The sequence below is a fragment of the Stegodyphus dumicola genome, chromosome 5 (genome assembly GCF_044657685.1).
Source record: "Stegodyphus dumicola isolate Sdum_Otavi_A_Nest chromosome 5, ASM4465768v1".
NCBI classification, from domain to species: Eukaryota; Metazoa; Arthropoda; class Arachnida; order Araneae; family Eresidae; genus Stegodyphus; species Stegodyphus dumicola.
In genome coordinates, this window is record NC_140772.1 from 188,654,349 (window position 1) to 188,674,567 (window position 20,219).

At 32.6% G+C, this 20,219-nt stretch overlaps 1 protein-coding gene across 8 annotated transcripts in view; it reads right to left on the bottom strand.

Moving 5' to 3' along the window:
• Window positions 1-20,219, bottom strand: part of LOC118200382 (adhesion molecule nephrin-like) — a 513,425-nt gene that overhangs the window by 297,452 nt on the left and 195,754 nt on the right. For all 8 annotated transcript variants that reach the window (XM_085817483.1, XM_085817484.1, XM_085817481.1 and 5 more), the window contains one exon: window positions 20,002-20,112. In XM_085817483.1, coding sequence (XP_085673609.1) covers window positions 20,002-20,112 — 111 coding nt within the window. The remainder of the gene's footprint in view (window positions 1-20,001; window positions 20,113-20,219) is intronic.

The window sequence follows — 20,219 nt, forward strand, 5'->3', positions numbered from 1 at the left end:
TATATTCCTTAATGAAATCTTCGTATAAGTGTTTCATTGCGGGATTGCGAGTGAAGCGTTTAAGTAGATAATTCAGTCTTTTGCTAGCGTTTTCTCTCGATTCCCCTAAAAGGCTAAGTCCTTCCTCCTTAATTGGCATTTCCACTACATATCTGCCATCATCTTGCCTCGTGTGTGTACGAAGAAAGTGCTGTTCACAAAATTCCTCTTCCTGACTTTTCACTTTTTTTGCTTCATTAATACCTTCAATCTCCCAAAACCTTTTCATGTTGTCAGATAAATTATCCCCATTTTCCACAAACCCACAAAAATTATCAACACTGCCTTGCTGCGGCATGCGTACTGACCCGCTAACGATGTGTCCAAAAACTGACTGATGGAGAATCAGGTCTTGCATATTTATTCTATTTGTTCCCAGTAAATCAAAAAATATTTCGTTAGATAATAAAACATGTATTTGACCAGGTTTATAAAACTCTGGATCAGCTAAACCAATGAGTTGCAACTGCTTAACATCAGGAATGTTTATATATCTAGCAGGCGTTACGCGAGTTATTTTTGGAAGAACAAAAAATTGTAAGGTACGAATAAAATCTCTAGTAGCGTTAGCGATGGTTGTTATAGCTTTTTCCTTAACACTCATAACTGTACCATTGATACCTGAAATAGAAGCGTTTATTTTTCTTTTCTTCAAATTCAATAACTCAGCACCTTCTTTAGTAATGAAATTATTTTGAGAACCGGAATCCAGCAAGGCTCTCAGCGAGATAAATTTTCCATCATTAATTACCCTTAACGAAAATAATTGCAGTTGAAAGTAGAACTTGTTTATTAAAAGAACTGGAAATATTCAACGCAGTACCGTTAATGGACTTTGCTTGGTTGGTTTCATTAGTGTCACTAACCTTTTGGCTGCTTGCCATTGGAGTAAATGTATCAGCATTTGGAGAAAGATTACTGCTTAATTTATTAGTCTTGTTTGTGATTTGATTCGATGTGCCGTTTGCTCTATCGAAATTTTCTTCATTTCGATCAAAATGTAAGAGCGAATTGTGAAATTTCTGACATTTTCTGCATGTATTAGAACTTTTACAGTCCTTGATTGTGTGGACCGAAGATAAACAATTGAAACATAGTTTTTTTGTCTTTACAAATTCCAATCGTTTCTTGACTGTTAGATTTAAGAATTGCGCACATTTCAACAATAAATGATCAGCTTTACAATAAGGACAATTTTTTGAATTTTTCGAAAGTGATGTAAGAGCTTTGGTATTAAATGAACGTTTCGATTCCCCATGCGGAGGTTTGTAATGTGATAGGGTGCGAACGTGTTCCTTCAAAAAACATGTCAGTTGTTTAACCGTTCCTATCTCGTCTTTTTTAAGTGACCTTTCCCACCAACACCGAGTATTTCTATCCAACTTTTCAACTAATAAATAAACAATTAACGTGTCTGAAAATTCTTCCACCTTTTGCTCCAATGCTTCCAAGGATCGTAAACATTCATGCACCTTATCGATAAATTTTAAAAGCGACGAAGTAGAATCACTCGTTTGAGGTATAGAAATTAATTTCTTTATGATAGAATTGATCAAATCTTTTTTGTTGCAATAGCGATCAACCAACAGATTCCATGCTATGTCATAATTCGAATCTGAAATTGGAATGGACTGAATAATATTTAAAGCGTCTGCCTTACACGAACTCTTTAAATATTGTAATTTTTGCGCATTAGTTAATTTGCTATTTTTATGCACAGCTGCGGAAAATAAATCCTCAAATTCAATCCATTCTTCGATTTTCCCACTAAATATTGGAAGAGACAATTTAGGCAATTTTATATCCGAAACAATTATGTCTTTACTCGAACCGTTTTCATTTGAGCAGCTATTCCTTTGAGAACGGATCTCAGAAATTTTTCTTTTAATTTTCAAATGAATTTCATCGAGATTATCTACTACATTTTCCTTTTCCTTAATGAATTCGTCAGTGTCCTTTTCTTCACAATGTGCAAATAAAGAATCGAAAATGTTACTTAATTCCTTTTTAAATTCTAATATTTTTGATTCGTATAACTCCAATAAGGAAATATCTGCTTCATCCACTGTAGAATTTACCTTATTTTCAAACTTTCTGATACTGCATTTTAAACTCTTTTTGTTAGCTTTAATTGCTTTCAATTCACTCATCATGAACAAATAAATAATTTATCACTTACCGTGATTGCAGATTTCTCGACAGCAACACCGGAAATGAACGATGACAGAGTATCCAATCTTAATTGCGTAATCCACACGAAAACGAAAGCATTCCAAACACTCTATATGAAGTTATCCGTAATACAACCAAACGAAAGTATTCCAAATGTTCTAAAAGGTTAATTTTAGCAACGATGTCTTTTACCTGTGGCTCGGCGGGCCATAAAGTGTTCATGCGATGCGTGCGTTGTTATACAACAATTTCAAATTAACTAGAAGTGGACTGTACTAAATATTTTATTCGACAACTTTAATCAAATGCGTGTCATCTTTCAAGCGATGACTTACTACTAACAACAACAAAAAAATAAAACTGAGTAAGCATTTACAGGGTTGCTGTAATGAACATCTGCGCCATGCAAGGCGCCAAGAAGAGAAAAAATGACGTAATCTTACAGTTAAATAGTCTTAATGACTTAACAACCATAAAGTATTTGAAAGAATTGTTCAGCAAAGAGATTGATTTGAAAGGAATCTTCGGACTTCTTCAATGCATATTTATGTGATTCAAAAATAAAAAAAGTTTAATTCATAGAATTTAGCCTTAAATTTATTTTAATGTTTATCTGAAATTAACTATTGGTCTACATCCTGAATTTCACAGAATATTTTTAATGCCCCGCAATGTGACTTAAACCGTTCTTATTCCAGAAACCATGTTCCGTTTTATAAATATCTCTTCTTTTTTCCCTGAGAAGTAAACATGTCTTTTACAGAAGATACCTATAAACACCTTGAGTTTTCATAGTTTACGGAAGTGAAATGCAGGAATGTTTCTTCTTGCGAAAACGTTGGAAGAGATAAACGTTACGCAAATACTATCCCTGAGCTCGCGAAAGCCACCAAAAAATGTTTCGACTGGCTTTTTTTCTCACCTTTACTTCACTTTTATTTTCTTTTATACGACTTGGCGAAACGGAAATAGGTTTAGTTATGTCAAATGTATACTTCTGCAGTGGATACGATACACCTTCAGTTTGATTCAATAACCTACCTTTTACACTGCGTACGAAGGACTTAGAACAATATTCAATTTATGAATGTTGTTTCGAAACTGCAAGTGAAAATATTGCGCGAACGCTTGTGATACATAATATGCTTCCTACTATTCCATTCCATACATTCCTAGATATGAATAAAATAAACAAGCCAAAGTAGGAAAGGTAGGGTGTAAACCAAATGGGAGCTGCCTTGTCGCAGAAAACCATAATTCTTAATACCATATCGCTTTCAGGTCGTCCTGTGCAGAATATTTGAAACAGTTGGTTAGTGGCTTTATTTCTTTAAATAAAGCTCACATACAAGTGCTTATTATTAAAAATTAATTAAAATAAGATAGAAAATTTTATATGAATAGTTTCAAAGTTATCGGGCTACGGTCTGATAAAATGAATCTAATTTTACGTCTTCTTCAGAAAAGATTAGTAAAATGTTTCCGATGTTTTTCATTAACTGAGAAAATCCTTTCAAATGCAAAATTTATCAAATATTCCAGCAGGAATTGACTGAAACCGATCCACTATGTTTATGGGTGACTTAATTTAACACATCTAGGAACAAGCATCAAAGGCGAATACCCCCCCCCCAAAAAAAGCTGCTAATTTGGTGGTTAATTATTGTGTCTAGGACGAAGGTATGTCGATATTAAATTTGTAACAGATCTGTTTATTAAATAATACAAATAATATTTCCTCTGCGATTAGCCGTATCAGTATCAGAAGTTCAGCGAATGCTGGTAGTTCGTGCCCAGCAAGGGGGCTTATTTTATGGTTGGTTTTCCGGGTTTTTCACAGTGTAATGCGAATATGAGATAGTTTGCCTTAAAACGTCCTTCCGAAGACATACCTCTGTAATCATACAGCTCTCATGAGCTTTGCCATGCTCAATTAGTCCCCCGGTCTGTTCTGAAAAGCATGCCTTAAAATGATTGATTAGCCCCTTGAAATCATACCGACGTGGATATGCATCTGTTCATAAAACAGGGTATACGATGTGGGATTTTAGTGATCACGAAGCGGTGAGCGCAGGCCAGTATTACGTACATGCAGAATTACGACTCTAGGAAACCCGACAGTTACATCTATTATTCAGATGCCAACAACTTATATGGTTGGGCGACGCTCCAAACATTATTATATGGAGAATTAGAGTAGATGCAAGCGGAAGGAATAACGTCAGAAACATTATTATAAGAACTTACTATTTTATTTAAGCGAAGTTTGATATTAATTGAAGTGCATAAAATCATGAATTTAAAAAGAAAATATGGTCATATCCCTGTATGGATTCTAATACTGAGCAGCATAAACATAGAGGAGATCTACATATAAAAATTCTGATGACTTCATTGTACGGAATATTAAATTGTACGCAATTTTCCTGCATTTCATAAAAAAGTATTGAATTAACAGTTAGAGAATTTTGAATTAAAGCTACTTCGTGGATAGATCATAAACCACAATGGAATAAATGCACTCTTTAAAGTTCACCACATTTGTTTACCATAGCGACACTTCGGCGCTAGGTTCACTTAACAGCATTACATCTCATTCATTTTATAACTCAGTGCAAAAACATTTATTATCGGAAGAATTACAAGTTCTATTCAAATACTATAATAAATATAAAACGATGTATAAAAGAAATTAAACAAATGAAAAAGATCTGAAAAGTTTCATATTTTAAATAACGTCCAAAGGGGCGTTTTTTCTTAACGTTTTGTGTGTTACCTTTATTTAATAAATATCATGTTCTTCGCAATTAAACTATAAAGTTCAATTCAGCAATATCGCAAAATAATTTTAAAATGAGCATACCTTTAGAATTTCCGACACACAGTTCTGCGCGCTGGAGATAAAACGTTTTTTTTCCTCTAGAGTGTTGCCATTGCTCGATAATAAAACAAATTTCAAATTCAAATCAGGGCTTCCACATGCCCATATTCTATGAAAGATTACGTTATTCAAATTTTGATGGCTCTATCTACCGTTGTTTTATCACTATGAGAGAAATATACATACATTTATGCAGATTCTTCATTATTTAATTTCCTTAAATATAAGACAGGGCCATAATATATGGTGGCAACGATTTGAAAATTAATACAGCCTTTTTAAAGTTTTCAACGCAAAATGCCAAAACGAAATTAATAGTCCTTCAGGGCGAATTGGCCCTTTGGACTAAAACGAAACAGTTTTTCGCAGACGATTCAGAGCCGCTTGCCTAATGAGCATGCGCTACTAATTAATTCAGTTCTTACTTCGCGGCAAGACAAAAATACATAAAATTTCAAAATGTTTTCATTAAAATTTGAAAGATATAGAAAACATAAAACACCAAGTACAGTTAAAACAAAAACAAAAAAAATTTACAATTAAAATTATAGTGTCTACGCAAAAACAAGCTAATAACTTAAATCGTAATTCCAGAATGATTTGAGCAAAATTTAATTCGCAATAGAAAAAGAAAACTTTACTTTTTTGTTGCGAAGCTTAGTTTCTCTACATTGGCAGCAAATCCATTATTCTGCTATGTTTCAAATGTAAACAAACATAGCTGCCATGGTAATGAAATATTAGGCTTAGCTGCACTTAAAATACTTTTAAATGGTTGATAATTCTACAATTATTGCATGCAGGTTTACTAAGGGCATAAAAACATTACTAAGGGCATAAAAACATTAACTGGAAGATAAGAACAACATAATTCAACCATTTTTAAAGCAAAAAATGCACAATTTACAAACATTTAAGAATAAAGAAACAGCTCACTGAGCCGAAAATGGGACGAAAATGGGAAGTGCACATTGTTATAGCAGTCCTATGTACAAAATTTCAACGTTCTGAAGCTACTCTTTGAGTTATGCGAGAGGCGTACGTACGGACGCCACGAAAAGAATCTGTTCAAAATTCATTTTAAATCAGTTTTATAATGTTTGGGGGAAAGAGTCTTTAATTCTGTCCTTACGAACGGATGTAACGCAAGAACATTGTTATATTGCATTCGATAACGATCAAAATGGATATTTTCGTTGAAATATAATACCCGAAATTTTTCGGGATTACAATACTTCCTTTTTACTTCGTACAAGGAAGTGAAAAGACCTTTTTAAATTATGAAATATTTCCAACTGTGGTAAAAACATTGGAAATATAAGTAATAGAGCAAACATGCAACCCGTCAACACGCGTAAAAGACTAAAAACCTCGTTGCTTACCTCAGTTTTAAAGAAAACTTTTCAGTGAGAATCTCGTCACAGTAGAGAGTTTCAGAAACATTTTCACTTTGAATAGCCCAATCTTTGCGGTTTTGTAATTTTAGAGTTGAGTAAAGTTCTCATGTACAACTTCTATTATAACACCACAAAGAAGGGTTTGAAGAGAATGTATCACTGTTACTTACAGACAAAAATACTCTCATCTAGAATTTCCAAACGAAGAATGTGTATGACGATATGCTCCGTCATAGTACCATTTATGACATATCCGATTAGCCTCCTAAACAATCTCTTTATAACACCAGAAGTGTTAAGAGAAATTGATTTATGAAAGATAATATTCCTCAAAAGTAGGATAGAATGTATTCCTTCGTATCTGATACGGGAGAGAAAATGAATTTCAACCACATCGTGAGAAGTAAAATCAAGCATGAAAATTACAAACAGTGTTTTCAAAGTCAGAAATAGACAAGAAATTCAGCACAGAACTGCAAGTGAGGAACACCATCTCTTAGACGCTCGGCAAAATAAATTGAGTCTTTCCTCATCTGATTATAAAAGATATATTTTGAAAATGGTATTCATACACTGGCGTATGGTTATTGTAAAGTACAGCTCGTAACGTAAGGAGAATTGGCGGATGAATTTACAGTGGAATTCTGGGAGGGGTTTGGTGTCTGGGTATTAAAAAAAACATGGCTGTGGATCTGTGAGAGAGGCCCTCAGATGTAAGGAAAATGAGGCATTCGATAAAAACACATGCATGAATGTCTGTTTATATGCATGTATAGCTGTGAAAGTAAGTTGGTGTTACCATTTCTCAGTAAATTCCTATCGACTGTAACAACACTATAACAAACCCACCCTCTTATCCCCACCGTAACATATATTGTTCCTGTTGAAGTTGGAAACTTCAACAGGGAATATATATCACAAATTTTAGATTCGGAGATTTTCAAGCAATTGCATTAAAACCATTCCGCTGATCTTCGAGAAGGATTTCAGCTATTCCAGCTGAAATATTTGGAAAATTATCTTTAAATAATCTAAAAGTCTTCAATAAATGACTCTGTCTCCACGTGACAAAGATAAAACTTTTAGCCCAAAGGAGTGTTAGATTAGAAAGACTATTAGTCTCGAAAAGGAATTTTGCTTTGAATCACTTCAAAAGATTCAAATTATTGTCACCAAATATTATTACCCTGTTTTATTTTAAAAGAAATGAAATAAAGGAGAATGTGCATGAATGTTGCTATGTTTCCCGCATTGTGAAAAAACGATGGTAACTATAACCATCAAAAAATGAATAATGTAGTCCTACCCGAATATGAGCTGGTAGAAACCCGAATTTTTAATTTCGAATTTGTTTTATTATCTATTTCATATTTTGTAAAACTTTAAGGAATCTTTAAATAAAAACTCAACGATTTCGAAGCGAGCAGTGGCAACACTGTACGGAATAAAGCATTTTTATCTCCAGTGCCCGAGACTGTCTATCGCAAATTCTGAAGACATTCTGTTTTTAAATATTTTATGATTTTTTTGCTGTTGAATTTAATTTTATGTGGTTTAAGTGCGAAGACCATGATATTTGTTAAACAAAGGTAACAAAAAGTTAACACCCCCTTTAGGCATAATATAAAATCTGAAAGCCTTCAAATTTTTCCTTCTTTTTCGTGCGGTATTTTATTCAAAGTTGTTTTTTTCTCCGCGACAGTCTCAAAAAGGGATAGCAGATACCACGGTAACCCCCGCTAGCGTTTGCCTCTCGTTAAAAATAAACTTTCCATCTTGCCACCCTCACAAATATAATTCCGAAGCATCGGCACCAAACCACTACTCATGTTCCAGAAGGCACCCAACTACTCCACTCCATATGATCCCACTTCTGGTGACGTCACTGGTCACGCCTACCTCTGCACACTCAGCACATACTCCGTGTGCAGCTGAACTCCTGTTATTTATCTACTGCAGATTAATAATAATAGAATGCGAATTACAGTATGATGCATAAATAAATGTCATACTATGCATTAATTAATACATTTTAACCTGCTATATAAAGTACTTGATATTTCATTATTAAAAATACATTAAAAACTAATTAATTGTCGAATTGTTAAAATCAAGAGATTTCGAGATGTCGAAGCTTCGATTCTTGACAAATGAACATACAGTGGAACCTCAAGATATATTCGAGATACGAGGAAAATATGAGCGAAAAATCCATCTCTAAATAAGAAGCATTGACTCGAGTAAAAATCGCCTCGAGTGCGCTTCTGAGTTGTTTGTTTTCACCATTTAACTTGAAAATAATTATTTCAAAAAAGACTGTTGGCTCAGATAGTGCTGCAAACAAGGCAAATTAATGGTTTCACAGTTAACCATATTCATTGAAAGTAAGTAAGGAATCATAGATAAACATAAGCGTGCTGTAAGAGTGATGGAATTGGTGAAGACTTACGGCCGTTCGACATCGGCGATCTGCACACTCAGCACATATATGGAAGGAGATAGAAGAAATTAAGAAACTTGATGTGGCCAAAAGAGTTACTGTTACTTCCATGCACCGTCCAAAACTTCTAAAAGATTTTGAGAAGCTGTTGTTGGTGTGGATTAACGAGAAGCGATTAAAAGGTGATTCGGTGTCGGTAGCTATCATTTGCGCTAAAGTTAAGAATCTGTACTTGGGCTTTCTCAGAAAAACACCAGGTATCATTTGCCAGTGTTATTTATCAGGAAAATTGATTTATATGTTGATATTTATAAAGGCGCGGAACGGATTAACTAGATTTCCATTATTTTCAATGGGAAAGTTTACTTCTAGATACGAGAAATTTGCTATACGAGCTCAATATTAGAAAAAATTAAACTCGTATCTCGAAGTCCCACTGTACTAGCTTTAGGAAACTTTGATGGCACTGTGACGTTGCAAAGCAAATACAAGATTCATTTTTGTTCCTTACTCAGTTATCTTCACGAGCTTTCGCTATATGCTGATTAATATACCGGTGGTGAACTGATAATTTACGGTTTATATAGCAGACAGTACTCATAATACTTCTTCTCGAAAGTTTGCTTTAAGTCTTTCACATCCGTTTTTTCACTCCAGAAGGTAATCAAAAATTTTTTCGCTTTTATAACTGACCGAAAATGCGTAGTATTTACATAGCATTAAAGTTTATTTTATGCAGTAGTTGCAGAAAGGTGCATAAATATGATATTTAAAGAATGCTTGGCATAAAACGTATGACATATGCATATCCCATGTTTGCAAAATAATTTGAACATTTGCAAAGAACTATACAGTAGAAAAATGCATAAGCTCCATCAAATACAGTCTCTAGAATTTTTGAAGTCATGAAGGTACTAAATTAATACTATCCTCTTCGAGATTCGAATTCCGGACCTCTCGAGTGCTATCCGAACGTGATGTCATTTATCCAACGAAGATTCTTCGTAAGAAAGAAAAAATTTTTATAAGCCCTCCAGCATACTATGGTACTTTAAAGTTTTACGTTAACTAAGCAAGATGCAAAGCCTCCGTTACGGATATCAAGATAAGTAAGTACGTACCAAATAAAAACTTCAGATGCGAGGGACGTGAATGCTTTGATGGATTCGAATGATGCTCAAATGTTAATTAGATGACTTTTTTTTACCTTTTATGACCCTAAGATTTCACTTCCCATTAAAATCATGGACATCATCATGGTCACTTCACCTCCCTTTTAAAGAAGACGATAAATGGGGGGGGGGGTACAACTTCGAGACGAAGGGTACAACTTCTGTTCGGCCTGTTTGGAACTGTCCGTTGCTAAGGTTAGCGAAGTGATTGATACTTAAGCTGATGATATGATATAATAAATTATATCATATCATCAGCTCGGTATTATATCGGTACCCTTTGGCAACATATCTGTGTGAAGATTATCAGAAACATTAATAAAAACTGTTTGAGGTCTTCGGTTGATTTTCTTTAAAGCAACTAAAAAAATCTGATGTGTACACCACATGACTTCCTTGCACGGAATATTAGAATATAAATTATACGCATTTTTTTCTTGAATTTCAATTAAATTGATTCGATTGAATTAAATCTACTTCGTTGACAGCGCATAAACCACAATAGAATAAATGCACTCTTTAAAATTCACTATATTTGTTTACTATAACGACACAAAATTTATATCATTTGAAGCATTATCTTTGCCACATGTTCTATTCAAATATTATAATAACGCTAAAACGATGTATGAAAAAAATTAAACAAATAAAACAAAAAAGAAGCAATTTTTCACAGACGATTTAGTATTTCTCATTCAATTAATTCAGTTCTCACTTCGCAACAATGCAAAAATACGTAAAAACTCAAAATATCTGCATTAAAAATTACGAAGTAAATCTTAAAACACTTTATTTCCTCGAAAACATTCCAGAAAGGATTAAGCATGATTTAATTCGCAATAATAAATGAAGCGTTATTTTTGTGTTGCGAAGCTTAATCTCTCTAGATTGGCAACAAATCTACAATTCTGCTGTTTCAAATGTAAACAAATATGTCCGCCATGTTATATAAAACTTAACCGCACTTAAACAGCTTTTAAATTGTTGATAATTGTACAAATATTGCTTCCAGAATTACGAAAGGCATACAAACCTTAACCGGAAGATAAAAACAAAATGATTCAATCATTTTTAAAGCAAAAAATGTACAATTTACAAACATATAAGAGTAAAGAAACTGAGATCACTGAGATGGGTAACAGAGTGGATATATATATAAATATATTTATATACGTTTAAAGCAGCCGATTGCAACCAAAATACGAGGTGCACATCTACATGTTATAGCAGTCCTATATACAAAATTTCAACGTTCTGAGGCTACTCGTTTTCGAGTTATGCGAGATACGTACGTACGCACGCACGTACGTACATACGTTCGTAGAGACGCCACAAAAAATTCTCTTCAGAATTAATTTTAAAGCAGTTTTATAATTTTTTTGAAGGAAAATAGTATTTTATTCTGCCCTTACGTACAGATATCACACAAAAACATCGTTAAATTGCATTCGATAGCGGTCAAAATGGATATTTTCGTTGAAATATGTTGCCTGAAACTTTTCGCGATTACAATACTTCCTTTTTACTTCGTACAAGGAAGTAAAAAACATTAAACGTTCTAAAGTTTGGGAAGTATGGATGCAGGCTATCGGAATAGTTATTTGGATAACGTAAGATTATACAAGCTACCTAGACTTGCTTTGGGTGTCATAATGTATTGTATCAAAAATAAACTGCGTTTTATCAGGCTACAATTCCTCTTGCTAGAACACATCATCTCTAGCAATACGCAATTTTGGAGAAATTTCCTCTTCAGTAAGCACTTTTATTTCAAGCTTTAGTACAGTGTCTACCTCCTTCCTTGTAAATGAAATGGAAAATAGAAACGTTAGTAATGGAATGGAAAATATATATGGGAGCCTAGATTCTGATTCTGAAGCTATTTTTGGTATGAAATGTGTCTTCGCTATGTTATCATTTTCGGAAACACCACTTCGAAAACATCGCCGCTCAAATGGGAAAGTGGTTAGTGAATCTGACTGCAGTACCACAGGACGCGAGTTCGTATCCCGGAGAAAGCATCAATGTAAAATTGTTTGTCCCTTCATAGTAAGCAATGATGGCCCACATATTATGAATCTCCATAATAAAGTGACCACGCTTCCAGTCTTAATATTGGCCAACGTCTACGACGACTTGGGGGGACTTCGAAAACATCATCAACTGTTTGCTTTTCATTTGACCAAACACGTGAGAACATATATCCTTCTGTTCTTATTATGCTCTTTAAATAAAATTTATGTTTACTTAAACCATAATTGATATATTGTGTTACAAATCGTAACAATGTAATCTTTATAAATTACTTTAGTTATATCAATAAAAAAATATAAAGCTACATTTTGTTAAGGCTTATTTTTATTGCTTTTAAATCACTCACTTTTTAAATAATTGTATCTCAGTTTGAAAAATTAGATAAAGATCTTACGAAATGTCAAATAGCAATATCCTAAGGACCGGTTGTTTGTCAGATTGCTTGAAAAATTGATTAAAAATCCTGTGACTGCTATACAGCTTGCCAGATCGTAAGAATGATAAATGGCGGCATAGTAACGTAATGTTACATAGCGGCCTGAAGCTTCTTTGTAAAAATGTTTCTAAGGTCATTGTCTAGCGTTAAAAATAAAGGTGTATACAGCGACTAATACTTGCTGAGGTACATAAGATGAAAGGCGGTAAAATTATCTTCTATTAATGCAATGATTCTGCAAATATTCAGAAATATTTTTAGATATTTTATAAATTGCTATAAATCTTATCAATTAAATATATAATGTAAATAACATTCATTGTGTATAAATTTGGCGTAATATAAAGCTACAAATCATTAAAATGTATATTCATTGCATTGAAAATCTCTCAGTTTGTTCAGAAATGTAGTTTTAATTTAAAAGATGTTTGTGATAAATATTATAATTATGAATATCTTTAGAAGCTTTATTTCGCAGCAGAAGACTTGAAAAACGCTCAATGCGAACTCCGGATCTCCCGACTGATAGCCAGCCGTGTTTTCCAATAACACTACGAAAGCATACGGTTAGGAGGGAGAAAATATCTAATATTCTCTCTGCGACTGGGGAGGAAGGAATCATTCAACAAATCCTGGTGATGTATTATCCCGTGACCTGTAAGTACGGCGCCACTGTGAAATGTTTTAAAATTGCCAAAAACAGGAGAGATTGAACATTGGCCTATCCGGAATTTTGATTCCAGACTTTTCGATTATTAGTCAAACGTGCTTTTCAGTTACATCACTAAGGCATGCCGTAAGGTGGAAGGAAGTACTTTACAATATATTTCGGATGGCACCGCTCTGACAACAGCTGTTTGCCAGGCCGTGTAAAGGAGGAATTAAGAATTTTATATTTTGTCTAGTGGCAGACTAGTTGGCATAAAAATGATTTCTTGGTAAGGAAATGTGGTGTAAAATTTTGACAGTTTTGAAACAGTTTTGAAAGAACATTGCTATGGAAATTTTTAATATTAGTATTAAATACTGAATAACCAATATGGTGTGTGAAGGACACTGCTATGAAAAATTCTAATTTTAGTATAAAATACTAAATAACTATAATATAGTATAGTGTGAATGTAAATTATTTCATACCAGATGCTTTTTTAAGTATATGAATTTTACTTGCAATAATAATAAAACTAATAATAATTCTATAGGAACAAAAACTTTACATGAAAAGCAAATGTGTACCACTACATAATAGATTTTCTTCTTATATAAATTATAACCTGATTGAGCTATATATATATATATAGCTATCTCAATCAATCCATGATTAATCTGATTTAGGGAAATTTTATTATATATTTATATATATATATATATAGAGAGAGAGAGAGAGAGAGAGAGAGAATATAAAACAAGTTTGTTGATACCTATGATTAGTAGTGCTATTTCAAACAATCAATGCCTCAGTGTCTAATATAGAAATTATAGGGTTTGAATTTAAATTGCACAGGTACTTTATTAATTCACTAAATTTTATCATGTTTCGAATTTACTTCATCTGGAAAGTTTGCTTTCAGCAGTTACTAGTTAGTTCACATCTTATGCTAAATTCTTTCCTACAGCAAATAAGGAAATGCTTTTAATTAGCTAAGCAAAACCACTCTAGCAATTGGTTAAATCATTTTTCATCTGAAAACTAAAATGTCATTACAAGAATTATTTCTATTAACATATTCCTTTTTAATAAAAAATGACCTAGATACTACAAATATACTTGTTAGTTTTTGACTCTCCAGAATTATGCAAGTGTAAAGAGCTGCATGTAACATATTATTTCCACCGCTTTCTTCTCTTCATTCTAGTCCCCAGTAAAATCTAACTTATTAATAAAGGATGAGAACGGTCGCAATTATGTTTTTGGTCAAGTGTAACTGACAGACAAGTAACACCCCACTGATTATATAGAAGCAAAAGGTTGCATGTTAATGAGTTTTATAATTTATTGCGTGCAAGCTGTTATGATGTTAAACAGTCACTTGCAGAATGTAATATGGTTGCTGGACACTAAAATTTTTCAAACAAAATGTATATTCATATTTTTTAGTTACTTCAGCTAAAACCACGAAAATTCTTGAATATAAAGATATCAATTTAATGTCATATAATAATTAAGCATCCCTTTTTCATAGTTTTTATTTGGCATTAAAGCTTGGAACTTTTTAACAGTAAATAACGAAATATTTTGAGCTAATTTACCCCTCTTGATATGTATGTTTAAATGTTATATATTAATTTAATATGTTTTTCATTTATTTGCTGGAAAGTAAAATCCTGAAAAAGTTTTGTGCCAAGTGCTGGCAGCCACTAATCAAAACAGGTATTTAACGTCATATTTAAAAGTGACTGATGCCATTTACATTGCGTGGCGTAGCCTTTTGGCTACTCTGCGTAACTGTATTTTGTCAGAAATATTTGCCTAAAACTTATTAGCTTAATTTATGTAATAATTTAATTCGCTATATATATATATATATATATATATATATATATATATATTGAGAATTGAGAGATTTTTAGATTTACATCTAAATTACCAAAGAAAAATATAAAAAGTATTAAAAAAACTGCTAATGTTTGTAGATAAAGTAAAATATTACTAAGACGTTGCATGCAGAAGACGTACACAATATATTCTAAAGTATACTGTATTAAACTCTATTATTAAACATTTCTTTGATTTAAGAAACATTAATGAAATGGTAAAAATTTGTAATTAGTAATATTTCATCCAATTTTTTTTTTCATTACTGTGTAGGGTTTTATATTTATTTTAACTAACAATTTAAAGTTTAAGTTCAAACTTTCCTATAAACCTTCATTCCCTTAACTGTCAGTGCCAGAATCGTTAAATGCTGTAGCGCGCGTGGAGTAATGCAAATTTCTACTTTGTAGAAAGTATATAAAAGCCGAGTTTCGGTAGGAGAAACAAAGAGTTAGGCTCTAGTCGCCGTCTCTGCCGTAGGTACGTTTGCTTATTGCTGAGTCAAGTGGCTTAATTGCATTTATTTGCGGCCACTAGCTTCGTAGGGGGTTTAAGTTATGGGATCTCGCTGAGCCATGTAGTCTAGAAGTAGTCCCTGTAGTCCCGTTTGTTAATACCTTCAAATTTTTAGTTTCATTAATTGATTTTCAGTTACCGCCCAAACAAAGGCGAAGTTTGTTGCCGTCGAGTTGACGCATTGTAAAACTTCAAAGATTTAATAAAGGGTACTTTACCCTTCTCTTGCGTAGTTTCCTGCTACTCTAGTTTCCGACAGAAGTTCATCTATTGGACTCTACAACTGTACATGAATCATTATTAGTTATAATTTATTTTTGTCTAACATTAGAATAGATTTTGGAAATAAGAAAAATTTAAGGCTTTTTAATAATAAGGAACGTGATCTTTTCTGGCTTGTACGTATACAACGTGTTTTCATGCTGGCAGTAACGTTGGTTTCATGCTACCAATAACGTTGGGGTTGCACACTTTGGAGAATTAAGTTACACTCTTCCAGCAATTGAGTTTTCAGGACATTTACATTTGTAGGAAGAAGATGGTTTCGTCCGATCGATTCATGCATTGAGAACACAGAAATGCATTCAAAACACAGAACAAAATTAAAGAACACTTTCCGAAAACTGTAAAATTGGTAAGCCACAAATCTAAAAATATATTACAAAAAACAAAGTATTAAATTAAAGAGCAATAAAGTTTTTGCAGTGCGGATATATTCATTAATAAATGTAAGTGTTAACAAATCATTAACAAAATGTCGAAATACCAACGATATTTAAAAATTACAACCATAAAGTCTTAAAACATTTACTGTATCTCACACAAATCTTAGCATAGAGTCCTGAGATCCCACCATGGATGTCATTCATCAATTAGAGAGATGAATAGCATCATCAGCCAATGATTGCATAATACCCATACATCAAAAATACACCCAAAATACATTAATGTCCAAGATTATTTTTAGAGGCATGAAATCATGGATTTCTCAGAAAGTGTGATTTACAATTTTATAAATTTCCATGGGATGATACATATAAATACAAAGGCAAAAATACAAACCACTGTATGTGATATAACATAGTAGCATTAAATTAGGAAAATTTGAATAATGTTTTACAAAGAGTTAAAAAATAAAGAACTCATAAAAAATTTAAGGCTTGTGAATAATACGAAAGGCAATCTTTTCTGGCTTGTTAAGTGTTGTCATGCTGGCAGTAACGTTGGTTTCGTGCTGCCAATAACGTTGGGGTTGCACACTTTGAAGAATTAAGTTACATTCTTCCAGCAATTGAGCTTTCAGGGCATTTACATTTGTAGGAAAAAGATGGTTCCTTCCAACCGTTTTTTCTAGGGTGTACCAAACGTTCTCTATCAGGAGAATCACAAGGAGATGATTCTTCTGATATAGATCTCCTGATTAAAATCAGGAGACTCTGCTGGTCACGGTAATCATTAAATGTCTTGATTTTCAAGAAATTCAACAACGAGGTTTGCTGTAAGTGGATGAGGATTATATTCTATAAACAAACGTCATATCCATATGTACCTCTAGAAAATCTTGCATAAACACATCTTTGTCAGGTCTGCTATTTGCAGTGATCATATTCATTACTTAGATTTTTTTTATTAAATTTGAAAGTCCTTATTTAGGAGATTTTATGATCATGTTTTATCATAAAATGTAAATATCTTAAATAATATTCATTTGTGTTTTTAAGTTACAAATGATATAATAAATATTATTACAAAGTTTCATATGATTTTCTTGCATACGTTTTGAGCTATCCTGAGTTTCCAGTTTGTTTTGTAAACCAGTGTATATACTAAAAATGCTTTATTAGCAATTCCGATAATCTGTAGTAGTACTATTATCAGTAAAAGATTCTTGCTTTCAGTTTCCAGAAGAATTTTAAATTTAAGGAAACTCGACGCGACGTATATTACTGCTAAGCATATTTAATTAATTAGTTAGAATTAGGTAGTTCTATCAATTAGAGAATAAAATAATGAAAAAATTATAGAAATAGATGTGAGTAACATGCGTTGACTGATGCTTATTGCATGGTAATTAGAAGGTCCTCGGTAATTTCCATATTTTATCTTTTGTACAAACATTTCTGTGCTTTAATGTTTTTTTTTTTTTTTGAGAAGTTTAAAGTGCTCATTTGTCAGGAATCCTTTAAATGTTGCCAGTTAATTACGCATGACATTTTGGGTTTGTAATCTAATGTCTCCCTTAGATTCGAAAAGGCTGATTAAAGGAAATTCTATTGTAATTTTATTTATCAACCAATGACATTTCAGATACATAAAATATGTAGGCTTTGTCAGATGTTTCAGTAAGATGATGTATGTAGTTCTTACTCAAATTCAAACACTATCTTAACAGGGAGTTTTCATTAAATTATCCGCACATATAATCGGACAAGAAAAACTGAATAATTGCATTTTAACAGAAACATCTAGACACCAAAAACATTTTAATTCTTCTACTTGAAAATAAGATTTGATATGGACAACAAATAACTTCCTTATGCCGCCTGTTAAGTTATATACTATATTTTTGCTGCACTTCATTTAAACTTATTTTCTCGAATTTCTCACATCAAAAATTACAAATTTGGAAATTAAATATCCCGATCAGTTTTTCTATGAGAAAGTCTAACTCCTTGTAATTTTAGTTTTACATAACGAGTGTAAAACTCCCGCAAATAGTCTAAGTGTAGGAACCAGACGACAGCATTAAAAGTGAAATTTCGTTTTTTGTGGAAAATTAATATTTTTTTTTAATTTGACATTGCGAATACATAAATATATTCGTCATTTAAAACACTTCTGCTACTGGATGTGTATGACTAACACCAACATATTTATATATGTGTGCACTTTAGTGCATTTGACTGCAATCTGATATATATATATATATATATATGTGTGTGTGTGTGTGTGTGTGTGTGTGTATGTGTGTGTCATAATTTCGAAGCACAGTCGCGATTGTTGAGTGGCACGGAGGGAAAGCAAGGAGTTGATACCAAACTTGCTTTAACCAATTGTCATATCTATCTGTAGATTTCCATGCACTATAGAATAATTCCTTGTAGACAGTCATAGCAATCAATATAATTTCTTATATACAATTTATACATATTAATGGGGCCACATCATTTTAGCACAGCTTAGAAGATACTTTAGCAAAGACAGAAGCTAGGGAAAGGAATGCAGCGGAAGAGTGACATAACTAACCGCCAGCGGTATTTATACCAAGTTTAATGTACAAGTACAGCTAATTTTTCTATGATTGTTTAGTTTTAGTTTTAGTTGCCTTTTCCAAGCAGCGTTACATACCGTAGAAAAATCTCGAATTTGGGAGAACAGATGAATTTAAGGGGATTAACATTTTATTATATCTTGCATATTATATACAATATGTTATACAATATGTGTGTGTATGCAATTTTATTATATTTGATCGCAATAAAAAAGGGAAATGCATAGCCAGATGTTACAGCAATTCCATGTATAAAATTTCCACGTTCTACGCCTAACTGTTTTTGAATTATACGAGATACATACATACGTACCTGCGTACAGACGTCAGGAAGAAAATTCCTTTGGAATCCATTTTGGAAAGAAGCATCTTCTATTCTGAGTAAAAAACATTGTTACAAACCTGCGAGAGGGAATACTTTGAAGATGCGCGATGAATCTCAAACATGTATTGAGCTTTAGAAACTAACTATGCAGGATATAGTGGAACTAAGAAAAAATATTAGAATATTAAGTTCATTACCAAAATAATTAGAATTGTTTATTTTTGATTTACTTGAGTGGATGTGTTTGTTTTTTTACATCTATGTATGCAAGAACTGTGATCATAGATGAAAGAAATATTAGAAAGCAGAAAAAAATAAAAAAAATTGCATGTGCATGTAACTGTCATTAGAACCTGCTGTTATACACCAAGCTTTATTACAGTAGTAAGCTGCCCTATAAAATAACAATAGTAGACAATAAAATATAGAATGCACATATAGCTGAATTTTTTAAGAAATGTTTATTAAAATTGCTAAAATAACTAACTGAATTTCATTTATGACTGGCTGAAGAAAAGATCAGAAAACGCTTCTCAATATTTTTTTTCATTGTGTATTATTAATAGAAAAAAATTGTGTTTTTTACAGAAACTTTGCTCGCATTGCGAAAGCAAAATGATCATTAATAGTTGCGAGCAACTTTGCCTTCACAGCCTAATTAAACATCATTTTAATGAAACAATCTCGCATCATCAAAAAACGTTAATGACTCTTAAGTCGCTTACCATACAAACAGGCACGAATTTAAAATTTTAATAATCAGTATGTCTTAAATTACACACCTCCGATGGCTTCGCATGTCAGCTTGACGCTCTGTCCCTCCAAGTAGGGGCCCGCCATGCCAATTATTTCTTCGTCGTGGTCGTTTAAGATTACCAGCTTTTGCGGAGGCACTGAAATGAGAAACCAGAAAAAGTTTATTGGATTTTTGATAACGTTTCACAGTTGACGGACAGTCTCGTACTTGTTGATTATTATAAACTATTTTCTGACTGTAGTG